This window comes from Poecile atricapillus, chromosome 15 (genome assembly GCF_030490865.1).
Source record: "Poecile atricapillus isolate bPoeAtr1 chromosome 15, bPoeAtr1.hap1, whole genome shotgun sequence".
Taxonomy (NCBI): domain Eukaryota; kingdom Metazoa; phylum Chordata; class Aves; order Passeriformes; family Paridae; genus Poecile; species Poecile atricapillus.
This window is the reverse complement of record NC_081263.1, coordinates 6,073,593-6,089,799: the sequence shown is the minus strand read 5'-3', so window position 1 is coordinate 6,089,799 and position 16,207 is coordinate 6,073,593. Positions and strand designations below refer to the sequence as shown.

General features: G+C 48.4%; 1 protein-coding gene across 2 annotated transcripts in view; it reads left to right on the top strand.

Moving 5' to 3' along the window:
• The first annotated feature begins 600 nt into the window (after positions 1–600).
• Positions 601–16,207, top strand: part of NKAIN4 (sodium/potassium transporting ATPase interacting 4) — a 49,482-nt gene continuing 33,875 nt past the window's right edge. For both annotated transcript variants that reach the window (XR_009278860.1, XM_058850792.1), the window contains exon 1: positions 601–946. Coding sequence is in view for 1 of the 2 variants with exons in the window: in XM_058850792.1 (XP_058706775.1) it covers positions 893–946 (54 nt within the window). In the remaining variant the exon portion in view is untranslated. The remainder of the gene's footprint in view (positions 947–16,207) is intronic.

The window sequence follows — 16,207 nt, the reverse complement described above, 5'->3', positions numbered from 1 at the left end:
CCGAGGCTGGCATCAGCCGTGCCTTGTGGATCCTGCTTCTCCTTCGGGAGGGGTGGCAATGGGAAGGACTCGGCAAGGAAAAGCTTGTGGGTTTGCTCTGCTGTTCACAATTAAAGTCGACTGACTTGCTTTTCTACAAGTGCAGGGTACAGCGAGTGGTGCTCAAACAGAAGCACTTTTTGGAAGTAGAGCGATGCTCTCCTAGCTCCCTCTGCTCCCAGTCAGCTGGGATTTCTTCTCAAGCCTGTGTACTTTAAAATACCCACAAATGTGCATTTGAAAGAAACCCGTGTCTTATCGCCCTTTAGGAGTTTGTCTTCCATGTGCACCTTCTCTGGCAAATTTTTGGGAAAAAACACTGCATTTTAGGTTAGTTTGGGGCATCGTAACGTCCAGGGTGAACGCAGCAGGACCTGTACGGGGGAGCATTTGTGAAAGAGGAGCTCCACAGACCGTGTGTCCCGCACGCACACCTGCCCAGCACAGCCCTCTGTCCCAACACGGACCGCTCAGCCCCTCGTCCAGCCAAGAGAGAAAGGAGGGGCTGCCCGGTCCGGGGAATCGGAGCTGCCCCCGCCTCCCGGGGGAGGGCCGGCCCGGGCCCGGAGCATCCCAGCGCGCCTGCGGGGGCCCGGGGGGCGCATCCCGGCGTTGGCGGCAGCCCCCGCCCCGCCAGCCCGCCCAGCCTGCGGGACAGCAGCGCCGCCGGAGCGTTGCCCTTTTAAGCTGTGGCCCCACTCGCCTCCTCCCCGGCTCCCGGAGGGGCTCCGGCAGCCGGCACCGAGCGAGCGACACCGAGCGACCTCCGCGGGCGCGGAGCGGGCAGAGCCGAGCCCAGGGCGGCGGCGGGGCCGCGGCCACTGCCCTGCCCTGCCCCCGCTGCTCGGGGACCATGGGATGCTGCACCGGCCGCTGCACCCTCATCTTCCTCTGCACTTTGCAGCTGGTGAGTGGAGGCGCTCGGGGTCGGGGGGAGCCGCCGGGGACCTGCGGGTTCGGCTCCCCGGGACCGGGAACAAAAGCGCCTCGGTGCCCGCTGCCCCGGGCAGGGCTGCGCTCCTCCGCAACTTCGGCTCGGAGCAGCAAGGTGGAGGCATGTCGGGCTGCGCTTCGGGAACGCTCTGCTGCGCCGAGGGGGATTTACTGATGCTTAAAACTCAACAAAACGGGGGGGAAAATAGTTTTCAATTAATAAGTTTGTTCTTATAAAATACAACTGAAAAAAAAGAAGAATGTTACTCTGTGAGAGGAGTCTCGGCGGCTCGGTGGCGATGTTGCAAAGCAAACCAAACTTCATCCGTGCCAAAACATATCGGTACCTTCAGCCTCTTTCATGGAGAGGTCCGCCCGCATCCCACCCTGGTCACCCGCATCCCACCCTGCTGGGGTTTGTGTTGGCTTGGAAGGAGTTATTTCAAACCTCCTCGGGATGAAGTGCTTAGATAGAATGTGCCTATTGACGTGCATATATTTCTGTAGGAATAAACTTCCCAGTGTGTGGAGAGTGCGGTCCCTGGTGGGCACGGGTCGGTCCCTGCTGGGTGCGGGTTCCTGGTCCTTATGACATCTGCATAGATGATAAACAAAGGTCTGGTTGTTCCCTGAGTGTCTGCGCATCCAGCCTGGATCTGGAGGGTCCCCTTCTTGTCAATAGCTAATGGGCTCCAGGGCTCCTCCAGTCTTAAAAAGGAAATGACAGCATCCAGGATTTTAATTTCATTGACTTCTCCCAAATTTGCTTTATTTTGGAGCGCTAGCAGCGCGCAGGAAAGGGCACAGGCTTCCTGCAAAGTTCTTTTGAATAGTTTGCTGGTGCCAAGGGGTGAGTTAGTTAAAACTCTTTGTTTTGGAATTGGGTGCTGTGACAACGTTTCTTTTTCTGCAAAGAGCCAGGGAGCAAACACAGGACTGAAGGTGGGAGAGAGACACTGAGAACCTGCTAGTTTTGAAATTATACCCATCAGCTTAAAATTGAAAGGAAAGAGGGTGGGAATGCACCCCTGTGAACCCAGACTAGCACAAAATCGGAAGATGAGTGTGGAGGATTTGACTCATCGTTAAACAAAATACAGAATAGAAGTGATGAGGTTTTCTTGCACAAAGCGTCTTGCTCAGCATATTTATGAGTGAGTTGAATGGCTGGGGAGTGTATTTAGTCTCCTGGATTATTTCTTTTGATTTTTCACCCGTGATCACACAAGAAAGAAGCTGTACCCTGTATTACGTTAGAAATTGGCGTCTCAGCACTCACTGTCTCTTAAACCCATCACTATGTCATCCTGCTCTAAGCACACACTCACACACTGGGGGAAAAGAAAAGGGGGGAAATGAGAAAAAGAAAAAGCCATGAGCTGCTGGTGCTGTTCTGATTTCTGACAAGCGTGGGAGTTTTCTTGTATCCAAGATACAGGGACAAAGAACCCCCAGCATTTTATTTTCCTTAAGACCCTCCTCCTTGAAGAAAAGAATCAGTTTGGCTCATTCTTAAGCAAGTTTGGATGCCTCAGCTGTAGCAATTTCCCATGGCACTTGCTGGGTGAATTGGTAGAGCTGGAAAAATGTGAGCTATGGTGAGGGAATTTCTGGAGCTGTGCTCTTTTGAGGATGAGGAAAGGAGATCCTGTCCAGTTCCCAGCAAGAGCTTGGGTGAGGGTGAGATCCAGCGTGATGCTTTTTTATTTACTTTATTATTTAATGAAGCAAACTTTGTAAATCATCACATCACTTCCACATCCGCACGGCCAAGTGACGTGCAGGACTCGCTGCTGCCCAGGGTTGGCTCTGCTAAGACAAAACACTGAAGCAATCAGGCCAAGATCATCAATAAATTATAGTGACGTGAACTTCCTTTGTTCCTCTCATGTCTCTGCTCAGCTTCATTTGATACTTTGAACCCTTCACAGCCTTCCCTGTTTGTTGCCAAGCTCTGTATCTCCCACTGCCGAAGTCCCAGGGGTGAAATTCTGGCTCTCGTGTGGACGTTTTGCCTCTGACTTAAATGGGGAGAGGATTTCGGTGCTGGGATCTCCCACTTCAGTTCTGCAGCATACCCGAGATCTGCTACCCGTTCTCGTGTCTGCTCCTCAAAGCTTCATAGGGCTTTTTATATAAATGATGAATGGAAACACAAACAACCCCCCAAAAAAACTCGAATCAGGGATCTGAGTTGCAATGCTTCATATAGATTGTTTTGTTATTAGGTGCAAGTAGTTGAGTGAGTGTGTGGGGAAGTGTTTGCACACTGCAGTCAAAATGTTTCCCTGGGAAAAAAAAAAAAAAAAAAAGACAGAAAACAAACAAATTCATCATTTGCAGTGTGTGCTCCCAAAGAAAAAGTTTGTGCTCCAGCCGGAGAGCAGAACAACGTGTGAATTGAAGGAGCTGCTACACAATGCGAATACCAACGAGCTCCTCAGCCCCCCTCGGGCTGAGCTCGTGGCACAGGGAGAGGAGGAGAGCGTTTGCATCTGTCTGAAGAAAATCAGGGCTGACTCCCCAGCGGTTTGCTAATCAAGGGGGGAGGGAAGGCTGTAGTTTGAATAAATAATTTGCCGTGTTCCAATTTTAGATTATTGTTTCCTTGAGGCGTCCACGTTGGGCTCGGTGCTTTGCTGAGCGGTGCTGCAGGAAGCTGCAAGAAGGTTCTGGCTCTCCCTCCCTCTGTCCTGGTGTGCATCCCTGTCCCCAGTCCTTCCCCTTTTCCCTGTCCAGCCCTACCTCCAGCAGCAGTTTGGGTGAAAGTTGGCCGAGGTCAGGGCTACCCTGCAAAAGGGCTTATCCTCAGCAATGGATGGCATGGAGGAGGACCATCAGCAAAGTGTTGGGATGTTTTTCCAGGGTTTGTGATTCCCAAAGGGGTTGTCACCTCCCCATTCTCACTTTTTCCAAACACCTCTGCCATGCAGGAGCTGTTGTCACCTACAGCAGACCACCAGCCCTTCCTCATCCCTCCCAGCCTTTGGGCAGGTGCATATTGAGAAACAAGAGCAAAGTTTAAATGAGCCATAGGCCTCCCCAGGAAAAAAATCATGAGGTTCTCTATCAGGGAGCCTCTGTAGTGGGTTAAGGAATGCCCCTTGTAGGAATTAGAACTGACAAAGTTTTGCCAAGAGCAGGATTTCTGAACCCGAGTGGTATGAGGCTGTCACACCCACCAGTGGGCTGGGTGGGTCCTGGTGAGGAGCCACAGACCAGGGCTGGGTCTCGGGCAGGGAGATATTAAATAATCATTGATTTGCTGCTTTCCTCTTGGCCAGTGTGAGATTGCACCCAGCTGGTGAAATTTCTGGAGCAGTAAGTGCCTGTGCACCGGAGGCACTATGTGAATTTATTTCCACTGAGCATGGAAAAATTCCCTCGTTCCCTGTGCCCTGTCCCTATAAATCAAACAACTGTAGTTTCTTTACATTCTGTCCATGGATTGAGAGCTCAGATCCCAAGCAAAGCCTGGAGACAATTTTACAGATACATTATAAATCCCTCTAGAATAACAGCTTCTAATGGAAAAAGTGACTAATACTTCAAATGAGCACTGAACAAGGCACCCTGGGACGGGACTGCACATTGAGACTAACCAAAAGTAACTATATACATTTATTTATTTATTTCCTCTTGCTATCTTTCTGCCTCGCTCCTTTCTTAGTGATTCCTTTTTAATCTCTTACAGAAGAGGGTGACCAGTTCTGGAAGCTATTTGAAACCAGCACAGATCCTTCCCTAACTACTCTCTTGAAGTGGTTGTATTGGTTTGATTGAGGCATAAAATGATGCAGAGCACATGAGGAGTGAGGGCAGAAGGGGAGTGTGGCAGACTGGCAGTGGGATGCCATGGGAAGGCCAGATCTGGGCAAAAATGAAGTGTAAGTCAAAATAGTTGGAACAGGGATTTTTTACAAGGGCGTGTTGTGATAGGGCAAGGGGGAATAGTTTTAAATTGAAAGAGGATAAGCTTAGATTGGATATTGGGAAGAAATTCTCCCCTGTGAGCTTGGTGAGGCCCTGAGATGCTGTGGGTGCCCCATTCCTGGAAGTGCCCAAGGCCAGGTTGGATGGAGCTAGGAACAGCCTGGGATAGTGAAGATGTCCCTGCCGGTTGGAATGAGATGATCTTTAAGGTGTCTTCCAGCCCACACCACCCTGTGATTCTGATTCTGTCACTTGATCCATCAGCACACGTGGGCTGCAAGAGGGAGGGTGGCAGAGCATGTCCCTCTCCAGGGTAAGGAGGACACAGGATTGCAGTGTCTGGGCGCTGTAGAAATGCCTTGCTTGGCTTTCTCCTCTCCTCTCTGGGAATCGTTTGGGCTGGAGGTTGGGAGAGGAGAGCAGAACTTGTCTCTCCCCTCCTGTGCAGCTGCCTGTGGAGCCAGGGCAGAGTCAGACTGCCCTGGGGGAGCTGTGAGCCTGCACAGCTGCGGTGTGGCTGAGCACAAAGCCTTGGGGGGAAGAGCAGGTGCAAGGGGAAGCACAGCGTCCCTTTGCTCATCACGCTGCTCAGGACCCCTCCAAAATTACCTTGTGCTCTCCCCAGCTGTTTATCTTCTCCATGGCTTATGCTTAAATTCTAACCCCTCCAGGGAAAGGGCCGTCTTTGGTGGATGTGCACAGCACCCAGCTCTGTGATGGCTCCAACCTATCCTGGAGTCCTTGAACAATATTCCAGTCTAAATAATAACGTAAGACTGAAGGCTGCGTCTGACAGATGCTGTCTTCTCCGTGTCTGTTCCAGACAAAGGAAAATTAAAGCTGTACCAATAATAGAGCTCGTCAGCATTTTCCACTGAAGCTGACTTTCAGTAGAAACCTGGGGATTTGACTAAATGAATATTTTCATGAGAAGTATCTGCTTTCCATAGGCAATCCTGACTTTTTCTCCCAAGTTTTGGCCAGAATATTTTGGCGAAAAGTCAAAAATGTGCTGGCAAATGTTTGCTGTGCTGGCAAACATTTTTAATTTTGGAATGGTGGAGCTTTTCTTACAAAAAGTTAAATTTTTGTATGAGATTTTTCTTTTCTTCCCCCAGTTTTCCTGAGCAGCTGGAGTCAGTACTCTGCAGCACAAGGGAAGAACGAGGGAGGAGCAGTTTAGGGTCTGTGTTTCAGACGTGCCCAGGTCTCCTGGCTCCCCACATCCGCCTTTCCTATGATGGTGCTGGAGATTGCAGATGACTCACAGGAACTGTGTCCTCTAACCAAAGCCACTCAGACCAGGAATGAAACTTGGCCAAAGCCAAGCCAAAAAAGCAGCTGAGGGCAGGGTGGTGTTGAAGTCAACTCTCCTTGGAGAACTGGGATTTTATTTCAGCTGACACAGTGTCTTTGTCAGTGTCTCTGATTTTTCCCAGTCACTCTCTGCTCCTTTGGCTTCCCATTTTCCTCTCAGTAGAAGAAGACAAGGAGCTGATTTTCCCTGATGGGGACCCTCTCCCTCTGGCTGGTGTGGGGTTAAGGGAGCTGACGTTGCTCCATTGTGTGCTAATAATATATGGAAACTCGGATCATTTTGGCTGGGGTGCAAAGTGGAGCTCTTCCAAGAATCTGCTCCAGGGGCCCTCGAGTATGAACTCTTGGAGAACAAACTGGATAACAAAGGCCAGATTGTGATCTCTTTTCCTCCAGGAAAACCTTGGACTAGCCCATTGCTTTTTGAGCACATAAGAAAATACGTATTATCCAGTGAGCAGCAAGTGCCCCAGCTGTAGCCCTGCCTTTCCCATTAACAAAACGTTGGGTCTGAGGTCAGTAGAACTGAACCTTTCTTTCTTGTTAACCCCACCCCCCTGAAAACCAGGGATAATTTGTGATTTAATGTTCCCTTTGTCCCCACTCCTCCCGCAGTTGATGTGATGAGCACACCCAACTGCACAGGTCGTGTCTCTGCATTTCAGTTTGGTGGAAAGAGAGTTTTCTACCAAGTGGAAACTTTTGTCTCAAAAGCAGCACATTCTTCACCCCTTCCCTGTCTCAAGAACACGAGGAGGGAAAAAATGACATTTCTGGACAAAGAAAGAAGAAAATACCTTGGCATTTAGCAATGTTTGCTGAAAATGATGGGGGTGTTTATTGTGCCAAACCCCAAATATTTTGAACTTTTACAGAAGCTTGAAAACACTTCTGAAAAAAGTTGAAACGTCTCCCCAAAAGGAAGCTGGTTTGTTGTAGTTTTGTTATATTGGGGTTGTGAACCCTGGAGGTTCTCACCTTTCAAATATCTCTGACATCATCATGTCTCCCCCAGACCCAATTCATGGTGGGGTTTAAGGAGAAGGATCCTCAAAGGGAAAGCACAGGTTTGGGTGTTGCTCAGGGTGGTGCTTTGCTGCAGTGACTCATCTGCTCACAGTGGTTTGGGGTATTTTTGTTGCAGAAGGAAACTCAATGAATAAACGCCCAGTGGAAATTGGAATCTGAGATATTTCGAAATTGTTCCAGAGTCACAATATTACCTTAAAGTTCATGAGATTTCAGACTAAGAATAAACAACTTCTGCTTCATTTGTTTATTGATCTTTGGTAAGAGTCAGAATCTTATTTCACCTTCTTCTTGCCAGGGATAATAGTAGGGATTACAAAAGTATCGATTAACAGGAGTAAAAAGTTGAGAATCAGTAGTAGTAAGGTAATAATAGGAGAGAGGGTGGTAATAATAAGGAGGAGAAAAACGGAAATGATTGAAATATCTGGCAGAAATCTCTGAGATGATGTTTCAGCAGGGTTGCTGGTTCTCATCAGCATGTCAGAATTGTGTCTCACCTTGAGCGCAGAAAAGTCAATGGTGGTGTTGCTCTGGCTCCTCCTGCCTTAGCGAAGCCCTGGCCCCACATCTGAGAGTCCTTGTGAAGAAAAGAAGTTTTATTTTGTTCTGTGTTCTGAGGCTTCACAGGCTGTGGAGGAGCGAGCAGCAGATCTCTGCTGGGGCAGGATCAATATCTCCTCCCTTGACTTTGCTGTAGCTCATTAACATCAAATGTCTTTTCCAAGGGTTGGCTTTTGGTCTATTTTCCACAAGGACCTAATTGCCATTTTCCTGGTGTCGGTGGCTCGTTCTTAGCACAGCTGCGTTTGTGTCAGAATGTTGGACACAAATATGTTGTTTATCAGGGAAGCACACTTCCCAGATTTTCTCTCAAAGGTGAGAATTCATGGAAATCAGGAGCGCAGCTTTTCTGGTCCCCTTTCCCCCATCGTCCATCAGGTGCTGCTTGGGTGATTCCAGGTTTAGTAATTGAGATGTCAGATTCCCTGACACCTTTGGGCTGAAAGGATGATGAGGTGGAAGCAGTGACCTCAGCTGCCATCTGCCTGGGCCTAATGAAAATATACTGTGGGAATTGTGGCAACAGCTTGTCTCCATCACCTGCTCGAGGCGGGCAGACGTCACAACTTGCTGTGCCAGCTTCCTTTGCCACCTCTCAGCGACTGGCCAGCCCTGCAGGCAGCTTCCCACCTGCTCCCCAGGCTCTCTCTGGCTAGAAAAATATCTGCTTTCTTCCCTTTATTTTTTTTTTTTACCCTCCATTTTTCTCTCCAGTGCTCAAAACTCAGGAAAACAAGGATCCTCATCATGCTCTTTTGAACCAGCAGAGCAAGCACACAGAAGTGTGCCCAGCCCTGATGTTCAGGGGTGTGGGAGCACAGGTTGTCCCCGTTGCAGCAGCAGAGCCATCCCAGTGCCCAGCAGTGGGGTGCCCTGTCATTGTGCCATCCCTGTGACCTGGGACATCCCTGACCTGAGGTCAGAATGATACAGGACACACTCTGGCCTTCCTTGGGGAGCACTTGGCCAACTGCTCTCCTGGGCTAAGAGGAAAGAACAAGAATTGAACAGTACTGAGGATAGCTCAGTTTCATTTCTCCTGAAGTCCTAAGACCTTATAAAAATGGATTTAGGTGCTCAGATGAATACACAGTTATAGCAAATATACAAAACCTGGGAAGATGCTTCCTGTGACCCTTCTCAGGGGACCAGGACCTGTCTTGTGTCTGTGGTGACCCTGACAACAGCCTTGGACCCATGAAAGCATTTGGTGCTGATTTATATTTTCCAAGTGCAGTTCCCTGGGGATAGTTCATCTGTGAGCACCATTTCATCTGAGCAGGAAGGTGAGATAGAGGACACTAAAGAAGGGGATGGAGCATTTTATTACCCACACACAACTTATAAAATATTGAGTGTAGCCTTGCATGGTGTGCTCTGAGTGCTGTGGTCATCCATCATGGAAAAACAGGCTCCCCACAATTAATAGTTTGTCACTGTCTGTCTTCAGCTCCACCTGAACATTACCTCTGTGGTAACCAGAGCTCAATCTCAGTACCAGCATGGTTGACCTACTTGGAGATCAGGAGGAATCTTAAGTCCTGGCCCTACTCAGGTTTGTTCATATTTAGGAATCTTGGATGTTATTCTACAGTACTACAACAAGAGCATTGTCCTGCATGTTAGAAATGGCTTCTTTGAGTTGAGAGTACACTGGGTTCTACTCTAAGGTCTCCAAGCAAACTTCTTCCCTGCCTGAAGCTCAGCAGATGGATGGTGTTTTTGCAGAGGGAACATGGCAGGGTCTTTGCTTAATATTACTGCTATGGTCCAGTTACTTGGGAGAGTGTAACTCTGTGCTGTGAGGGTTGGCAGCAGCCTTTCCTTCTTTGAGAGATGCTGGATCATTGGCACTCCTTTAAGAGCTCCCATGAAAGCACCACATCCAAATGCTCCTTGAACTAGGATGTGTGAACCATGAGTATGGGCACTTAAAAAAAACCCCAAATTTCTTCTTCTTCACTGAGAACAAAGTATTGAGTGAAGCTGGCTAGAGGAAAATCTCTTTAATCAAAGATCCACCTCAGCAGGACAGGAAAGAGCTGGCCTGGCCTGACTGTCTTGGACCTTCTTTTGAGGTCATTAATTTCAAGAGAGCTTGGAAGTGGCACAGACCAGAGACAAGTGGTTGCCAGCTCACAGGTTCACAGAGACAAGGACCAGGCCCATGGGCTGATGAACCTGCTGGAGAATGACCAAGACCTGAGTCCTGAGTCTTGGGCAGACTCCCAGAACCTCCCCAGAACCCAAAACAGTTCTGAGGGCCAAGCACCTGCTGTTCACCTGCAGGGATCCCTGATCCCTGGGGGACAGTGAAGGGAACATCTGCATCTCTGGCCAGATTTGAGGACTGTGCACTTAGATAACGTGCATGAACATCTGAACTACTGGTTGCTTAGCCAACACAAACCCAGTTCCCAATTCCCCATGGCTGCTGGTAATCCCAGATTTCCATGTGGGAGATGGGAATGGGCTCTGACAGGCTGCTGGCACCCCTGGCTCCAGCAGACAACACTCTTCTTGTGCTGCCATTGTGGGAAAGGCAATACACCTGCTTGTATTGTAGATGTACAGAATTAGGGGAGAAATCTGATTATCCTAATTACTCAGAAATGCTAAATATGTGCAGAATACCGTTTGGCTAATTAGCCTGGGAGATTGCTGGCTGTTCAGCAGGGAGCAGAGCGGGTGCTGGGAGAAGTGTGATGGGAGTTCACAGGCTGTTTTGTGCCCTTTGCTGTCTAAGCATGTGGAGAAAAGTGAGCTTGGATGCTTGGAGATGTGATTGCCAACCTTAAAACAAATTAAAAAGCTGGGAAAGTGCAATTTTTTTTTCAGATATCTGGCGCTTTTTAGGATTGTGGATCTCCAAGTTTCCCATCTCATTATTTTGAGCAGAGACATCCAAGGGAAGGATGAATTTGCCTTACTGCAAACATCTGGTGAGAGCTCCTGCACAGCACCTTCTCAGAGAGGTGTGTTCTACTCCTTGTCCTGCCTTGTGCTGACACAGGCTCAGCCTCAAATGCTCCTGAAGCCTGAGGAGACCCTGATGTGGTTGGTTCTCTGAATGGTGCTGCTTTCTTTGCATTTAACAGGCTCATCTGCACCACTGAGGGGGTCTTGTGGCCCCAAATCCGGCCCGAGGGGGTCTTGTGGCCCCAAATCTGGCCTGCTTTTCCCAGAGGCATAGAGCAAGTCAGGCAGATGCTAAGCAGGTGGAGGGTGGTTCATGTTTGGATCCCAAGGTATTAATCCCCAGATATCCAGATCCAGAGAGCCAGACTGGTTCCTCCAGCTGCATGCTGGACACAGATCCCCCAAGAATACCCTGAGGCTGTTTGGGAGGGCTGCAGGGAGGCTGGGACAGGTGATGTGCACAGCTTGGTGTGTCCTACAGCCAGCACAGCGCTACCATCAGGCCGGGGCCAAACTCCAAATCTTCTGGGAATAATCAGTGCCCAAAACTCACATCCATCCATCTCTTTGTGTAACTGTGCTTCCCCATGTCGTTAAATAACCCTGCCTGGCTTTTACTCCTGACTTAGCAGAGATGAATGTCCACCTCAAGCTTTTCTGGAAAGGTTTCTCCTTCCTGCTCCTGCGAGCTTGGGGTCAGTCCAGCACAGCATTAGCTGGGCACTTCACTGGGAGAAGCTACAAAACATTTGGGCCTCCAGGGCTGCCACTGAGACAGCTTAAAGCTGAGTTGTGTGACAGCGAGAAAGAATAGATAGGGTGATAGAAAAACTGCCATGGCTTCAGACAATAAAGACTGTGTCTCCCTTGTGATGAATAATGGCTCTTTGTTTTATTCCTTAGATGACAGGGGTGTTAGAACTGCTGAGAACTATCCCAGTGCTAAATATATGGGTGTGCAATAAAGGCTCTGCAATCCATGAACTGAGACTGAATGGATACTTGAGTGAATCATTTCGAGTACGATGAATTTCTGGAGCAGCTCACAGTGACAGGAGGTGGCGGCGCAGTATCCTGTAGGATGCTTTCCTTGCATGAGATGTATCCCAGGTTTCATGGCTGCCAACTTTTTTTCCCTATGAAGCCTCCCTTGGCCCTGTAAAGTTCCTCACTCCCAGTTTTGGCCGCTAACCTCTAAACAAAGGGTATTTCAGATGGAGCTCTGGGGTTTGGTGCTGAGACACTGTCCAGATTTTTTATCGGAAATCCCAGGATCCCAATCCTGGCACACCCAGTGGGAATGAAGCAGTAAACCCCAGGTTCAGCTGTAGGCCAGGGCTGAGAGCTCATCAGAACCCATCAGAAACAGGGTCCTGCTACAATAAGGAAGGAAATGCTGCATCTTCCTGCTGCAGTGTCACCAGGCTGGAGGAAGAGGTGGTGCCCAGATGTTGTTGTCACTGTCTGGAGTCACCTCTGAGTCCTGCCAGATTAAACTTCCTTGAAATTACTAAATGTAGCAGCAAGGATTTGAATTTCCATAATGTGGATTAGCAGTTTTCAGTTTTAGCTAATCCTTGCAGTCAGACCCACAAGCAAGAACATGGGAGGATTTGGGGGTCAGAAATGGCCAGGAAGTTTGGAGTAGGAGCAAACCAAAGATGCCATTGTTCCAGGGATGAGGAATCATCTCACACCTCCACGGAGAGTTGTGGATGAAGCTTTGGTGTCACAAGCTAATAGAGGACAAGTGTTTGTCCCTTTCCATGGCTGAAGGAGCTACAAGATTCTGTGGGGGCCCCATGTGTGAGCTGCTGGTTGGGACTGAGCCCCACAGGGTCACCAAACTCTTGCCCCATGGAGATACGATCACAAAGATTTGCTGCAAGTGAACTTTGTTCTCCAGAGCTGCCAGAGTGGCATCTATTGACCAGCCTCTATTTTCAAAAGGAGGGGAAAGTGGAAAAAGAGAAGGAAAAGAGAAATTCAGCTTTGCTGTTGAATAAACCATGAGCCATTGAGGAGCTGTGAGTCTGCAGCAGGGGAGGGGCAGGGGCAGTGCAGAAATAAGGGGACAAAAATGTCATGCGAAAAATGAGGCACAGGAGGGGCCTGGCCATTGTGTGACACTCCTGGGAACTTGGAGGGTTGGTTGGTGGGAGGCCAAAAGATGTACACAATGAAAGAGAGACACTTGAGTGGACTGAAAATGCAAACAAATTGGGTAGCACAACGGAGGAGATAAATTATGCTCATAAAATAAACAATGGCTGAGTGACACTGGATAAACAGTTACATATAATAACACCACTGTTTGTCCCAGCCACCCTAATTGGGAGGCTGGGCAGCATCCGATGAAAACTCTGCGTTGCACATTTTCCCCTTTTAATGAGGAAGATTTTCCCTCCCCCCTGGAAGCCTCCTCCCCCCAGTCCCATTTAGCAGCAGACTGAAAGGCCTGGTTTCATTCCACTTTCCCACAGCAAACTCATCCTGGCAGGAACTGCATTAAGGAGGACAAGTAGAAAATGATAATAAATTGAGGACTTGCTCTTATTTCACCTTGTGACAAATCTATCCAGTGGGTGACTCAGGGAGGGTGATAAGAGCATGGACTGGGCTGCTGCTTTCCTTTTGGTGCTTGGTCATGTGGAAAATAACCCCATTCTAGCTCTCACTCAAAAGGGCTTTCCTTTAAAAATAATGCTTTTTAAAAGGCACTGAATCCCTATTTACCCTGTTGGAAAGCCAGCAGCTCGCCTCCATCAAAGTGAACGTCACGGCTCTCATTTCATCATCCACTTGGGCTGAGGAGCAAAAACAATGGGCATGCAGCACCAAAAATGAGGTGGTCAATGCTATCAGTGCCAGTGGGAGAATTCGGTGAACCTTAGTGGGTTTTCAGCATGATTCTGTATTCCTGAGAAATCCCTGATGAGAATCTTTGGTTTTGCTGAGCTCCTCTCAAACATAGCAGGAAACAAAGTGGTGCAGGAGACAGTGGGCATGAGAAAACCACAGTGACTTCCCCCACAGCCACTCTCATGCTGTGAATCCCAAAAAATCCACCCTGGAGCCCTGATTCCCAGCACTCAGACCATGTTTTGCAGCAGAGCTGTGCTCTCACCCTTCCACGACTGCCCAGAGTGGTTTGCAGTTCCCAAACTACTCTGTCACCCGTGAAAGAGGGAGGCACATCTTCAGCCTCAAATCGTGCCTAAACTTTTTGCCAGCTCCCTCTTGAGATATTTACTTGACTAATCTGTTTGAGCACTTTGTGTGTCTCTGTTTTCTTGCTTTTATGTGGGGAAAATAGAGCTGGGGTTCTGCTCTGCAGCCTGTGCTGCTCATGGGGAGGTACAGCTCAGGAAGAAGCCCAGGAGCTGCTCAGCCTTCCTCACCTCTGAGGGACCGTGCTGAGGGTGCTGGTGATTCCTGAGATGTGGGTGACAGCTCAGAACTCATCTTTGATCACATAAAATTGGCTCTGAAATGGCTGGAAAACTGGAATATCCCTCGTTTACATGCCTTGAGGGAGGCAAGGAAAGCCAGGGTTTTACCTGTAATTGCTAAGGTAACTAATCAATTGCTTAAGTGGGACTGATATTCTTCAAGAGGAGCAATCAGATGATGAAAATCAATAGTGATTGATTCATTTTCTATCCATTTCTTAGAGGGAAGTTCTTTGTGGGGATTGTGGTTATTGGAAAATTCCTGCAATACCCTGAAAGCCTCTGACAGTCCCTGTTTTGAACAAAATCATTGTTTTCCTGTTTGTTCCAATTTAAAACTCTTCCTGTCAGAAGCATTTTACTGGAACCAGAAGCTGAACTGCTAAATGCTTTTCATGCCCAAAATACTATTTTCTTCCCAGTTCTTTTTCATTTCATGCTCTGATGACAGGCCTGGAAATTTGCTGGTACATTCATTAGGGGAGACTTGGTCAGTATTTCTTCACTGATATCTATTTTTCAGCTGACAAAATGGCTACATGTTTTTTCAATCATAACTTTTCATTTTGTCCTTTTTTTTTTTTTTTAACTGATATAAACACATTTTTTGTGTTTTGGTTAGGGTTTTTTGGACAAAGCACAAACATCAGTGTTACTGGTGATGATTAAAACCCAGCTGTCACAGTATGGGTCACTTTATATGATGATAGTGTGGATGAAAAGCAAACAAACCGCTTGGCCTGTTTGCAGCCCAACTCCTAAAATACCTCCAGCTTCTCATTTGGGGGATGCAGGCATGGGAGCAGGGGGAGTTCACCTCTCTGTGCTGAGAATGTGACAGTGAAGGGAAAGCTGAGGGTTAGGGTTGGTGCTGCTGTCATTGTGGGAAGTTCCCAAGCTGCCTCTTTTTGCCACCACAGGCAGGTGGGCATCCAAAAAACCACAATGGCAGTGAAGATGCTGTTAGTGCTGAGGCAGGACTATTGCTGTGGAATGTTACAGAAGCTTTTTACAAACAGGACCCAAGTTTCCAGAATTCTCTGTGTAAAACGATGCAGTTACTCCTAATTTCACTGTTAGATGGGAAGACAGTCCCCAGTTGTGCTTGGGGGTGTAAGGAGCAGAGCAGGAGCTGCTGCCCGTGGCATTACAGGGGGCAAAAAGCATCATCTGGAGCTGTTGGCAGGTGGAAAGGGAAAGCTGCAAAATAATGGGAACTGCATCCCTTTGGCTTCATGTTGTCTCTTCCAAACACCCCCAAACTGACAGCTAGGTGATAAGAGCACTTCTCTGTGTCCTGGTGGGGTGAGAAAGCCTTGTCTATGAAAAAAAGGGTCCATTTGAACAGTAATTGCCTTGGAAGTCTCTGGGTGACTGTGCTGTGTCCCCTCCTGCTCCAGGCTGATTAGGACAAGCTTTCCTTCGAGGAGCAAAGCTGCAGCAAGACCGTGGCAGCTCCCAATTTCCTAGATTATTAATAATAACAATATCATTTTCTCTCTCCCCTATTTCTCACCCACCCTGCGCTTCCCTTTTAATGAATTCTCCTCTCTTGCTGTAGACTCTGCAGTGACACCAGCCTGATTTGTAATGTAAATAGGCAGCCCAGTGTAAAGGCGACCTGCAAGAGCACCGCAGGGCTCTAATTATAATTTTCATTAAATTCCTTCTGTTTACGAATATCCAGGCAATCTGGCATTGCAGCAGAAGCAAGAGGAAATTAAAGCACTGCTACCACTTAGCTCCAGTGTCAGGGAGCAGGGGCCCAGCTGTCGAGCAGAAACTGAAGCAAGGCTCCTACGGACAAAGTTTTGAAGAGTTATTTCAGCTTTGGCATCTTTCCTCTCCCGAGCTTTTACCCCAGTAGCAGGGCTTGCGTGTTTTTCCTTCAGAGGACCTGGCTGGTGCAAGTGTTTTACACGTGATCCATTTGTGACCTAATTAAGGGGATCAGCTGCTGGAGCTCCCAGTGCCATGTGCAGGAAGGAGCTGGGGGAGAGCGGGTGCTGAGCCGGCCGGAG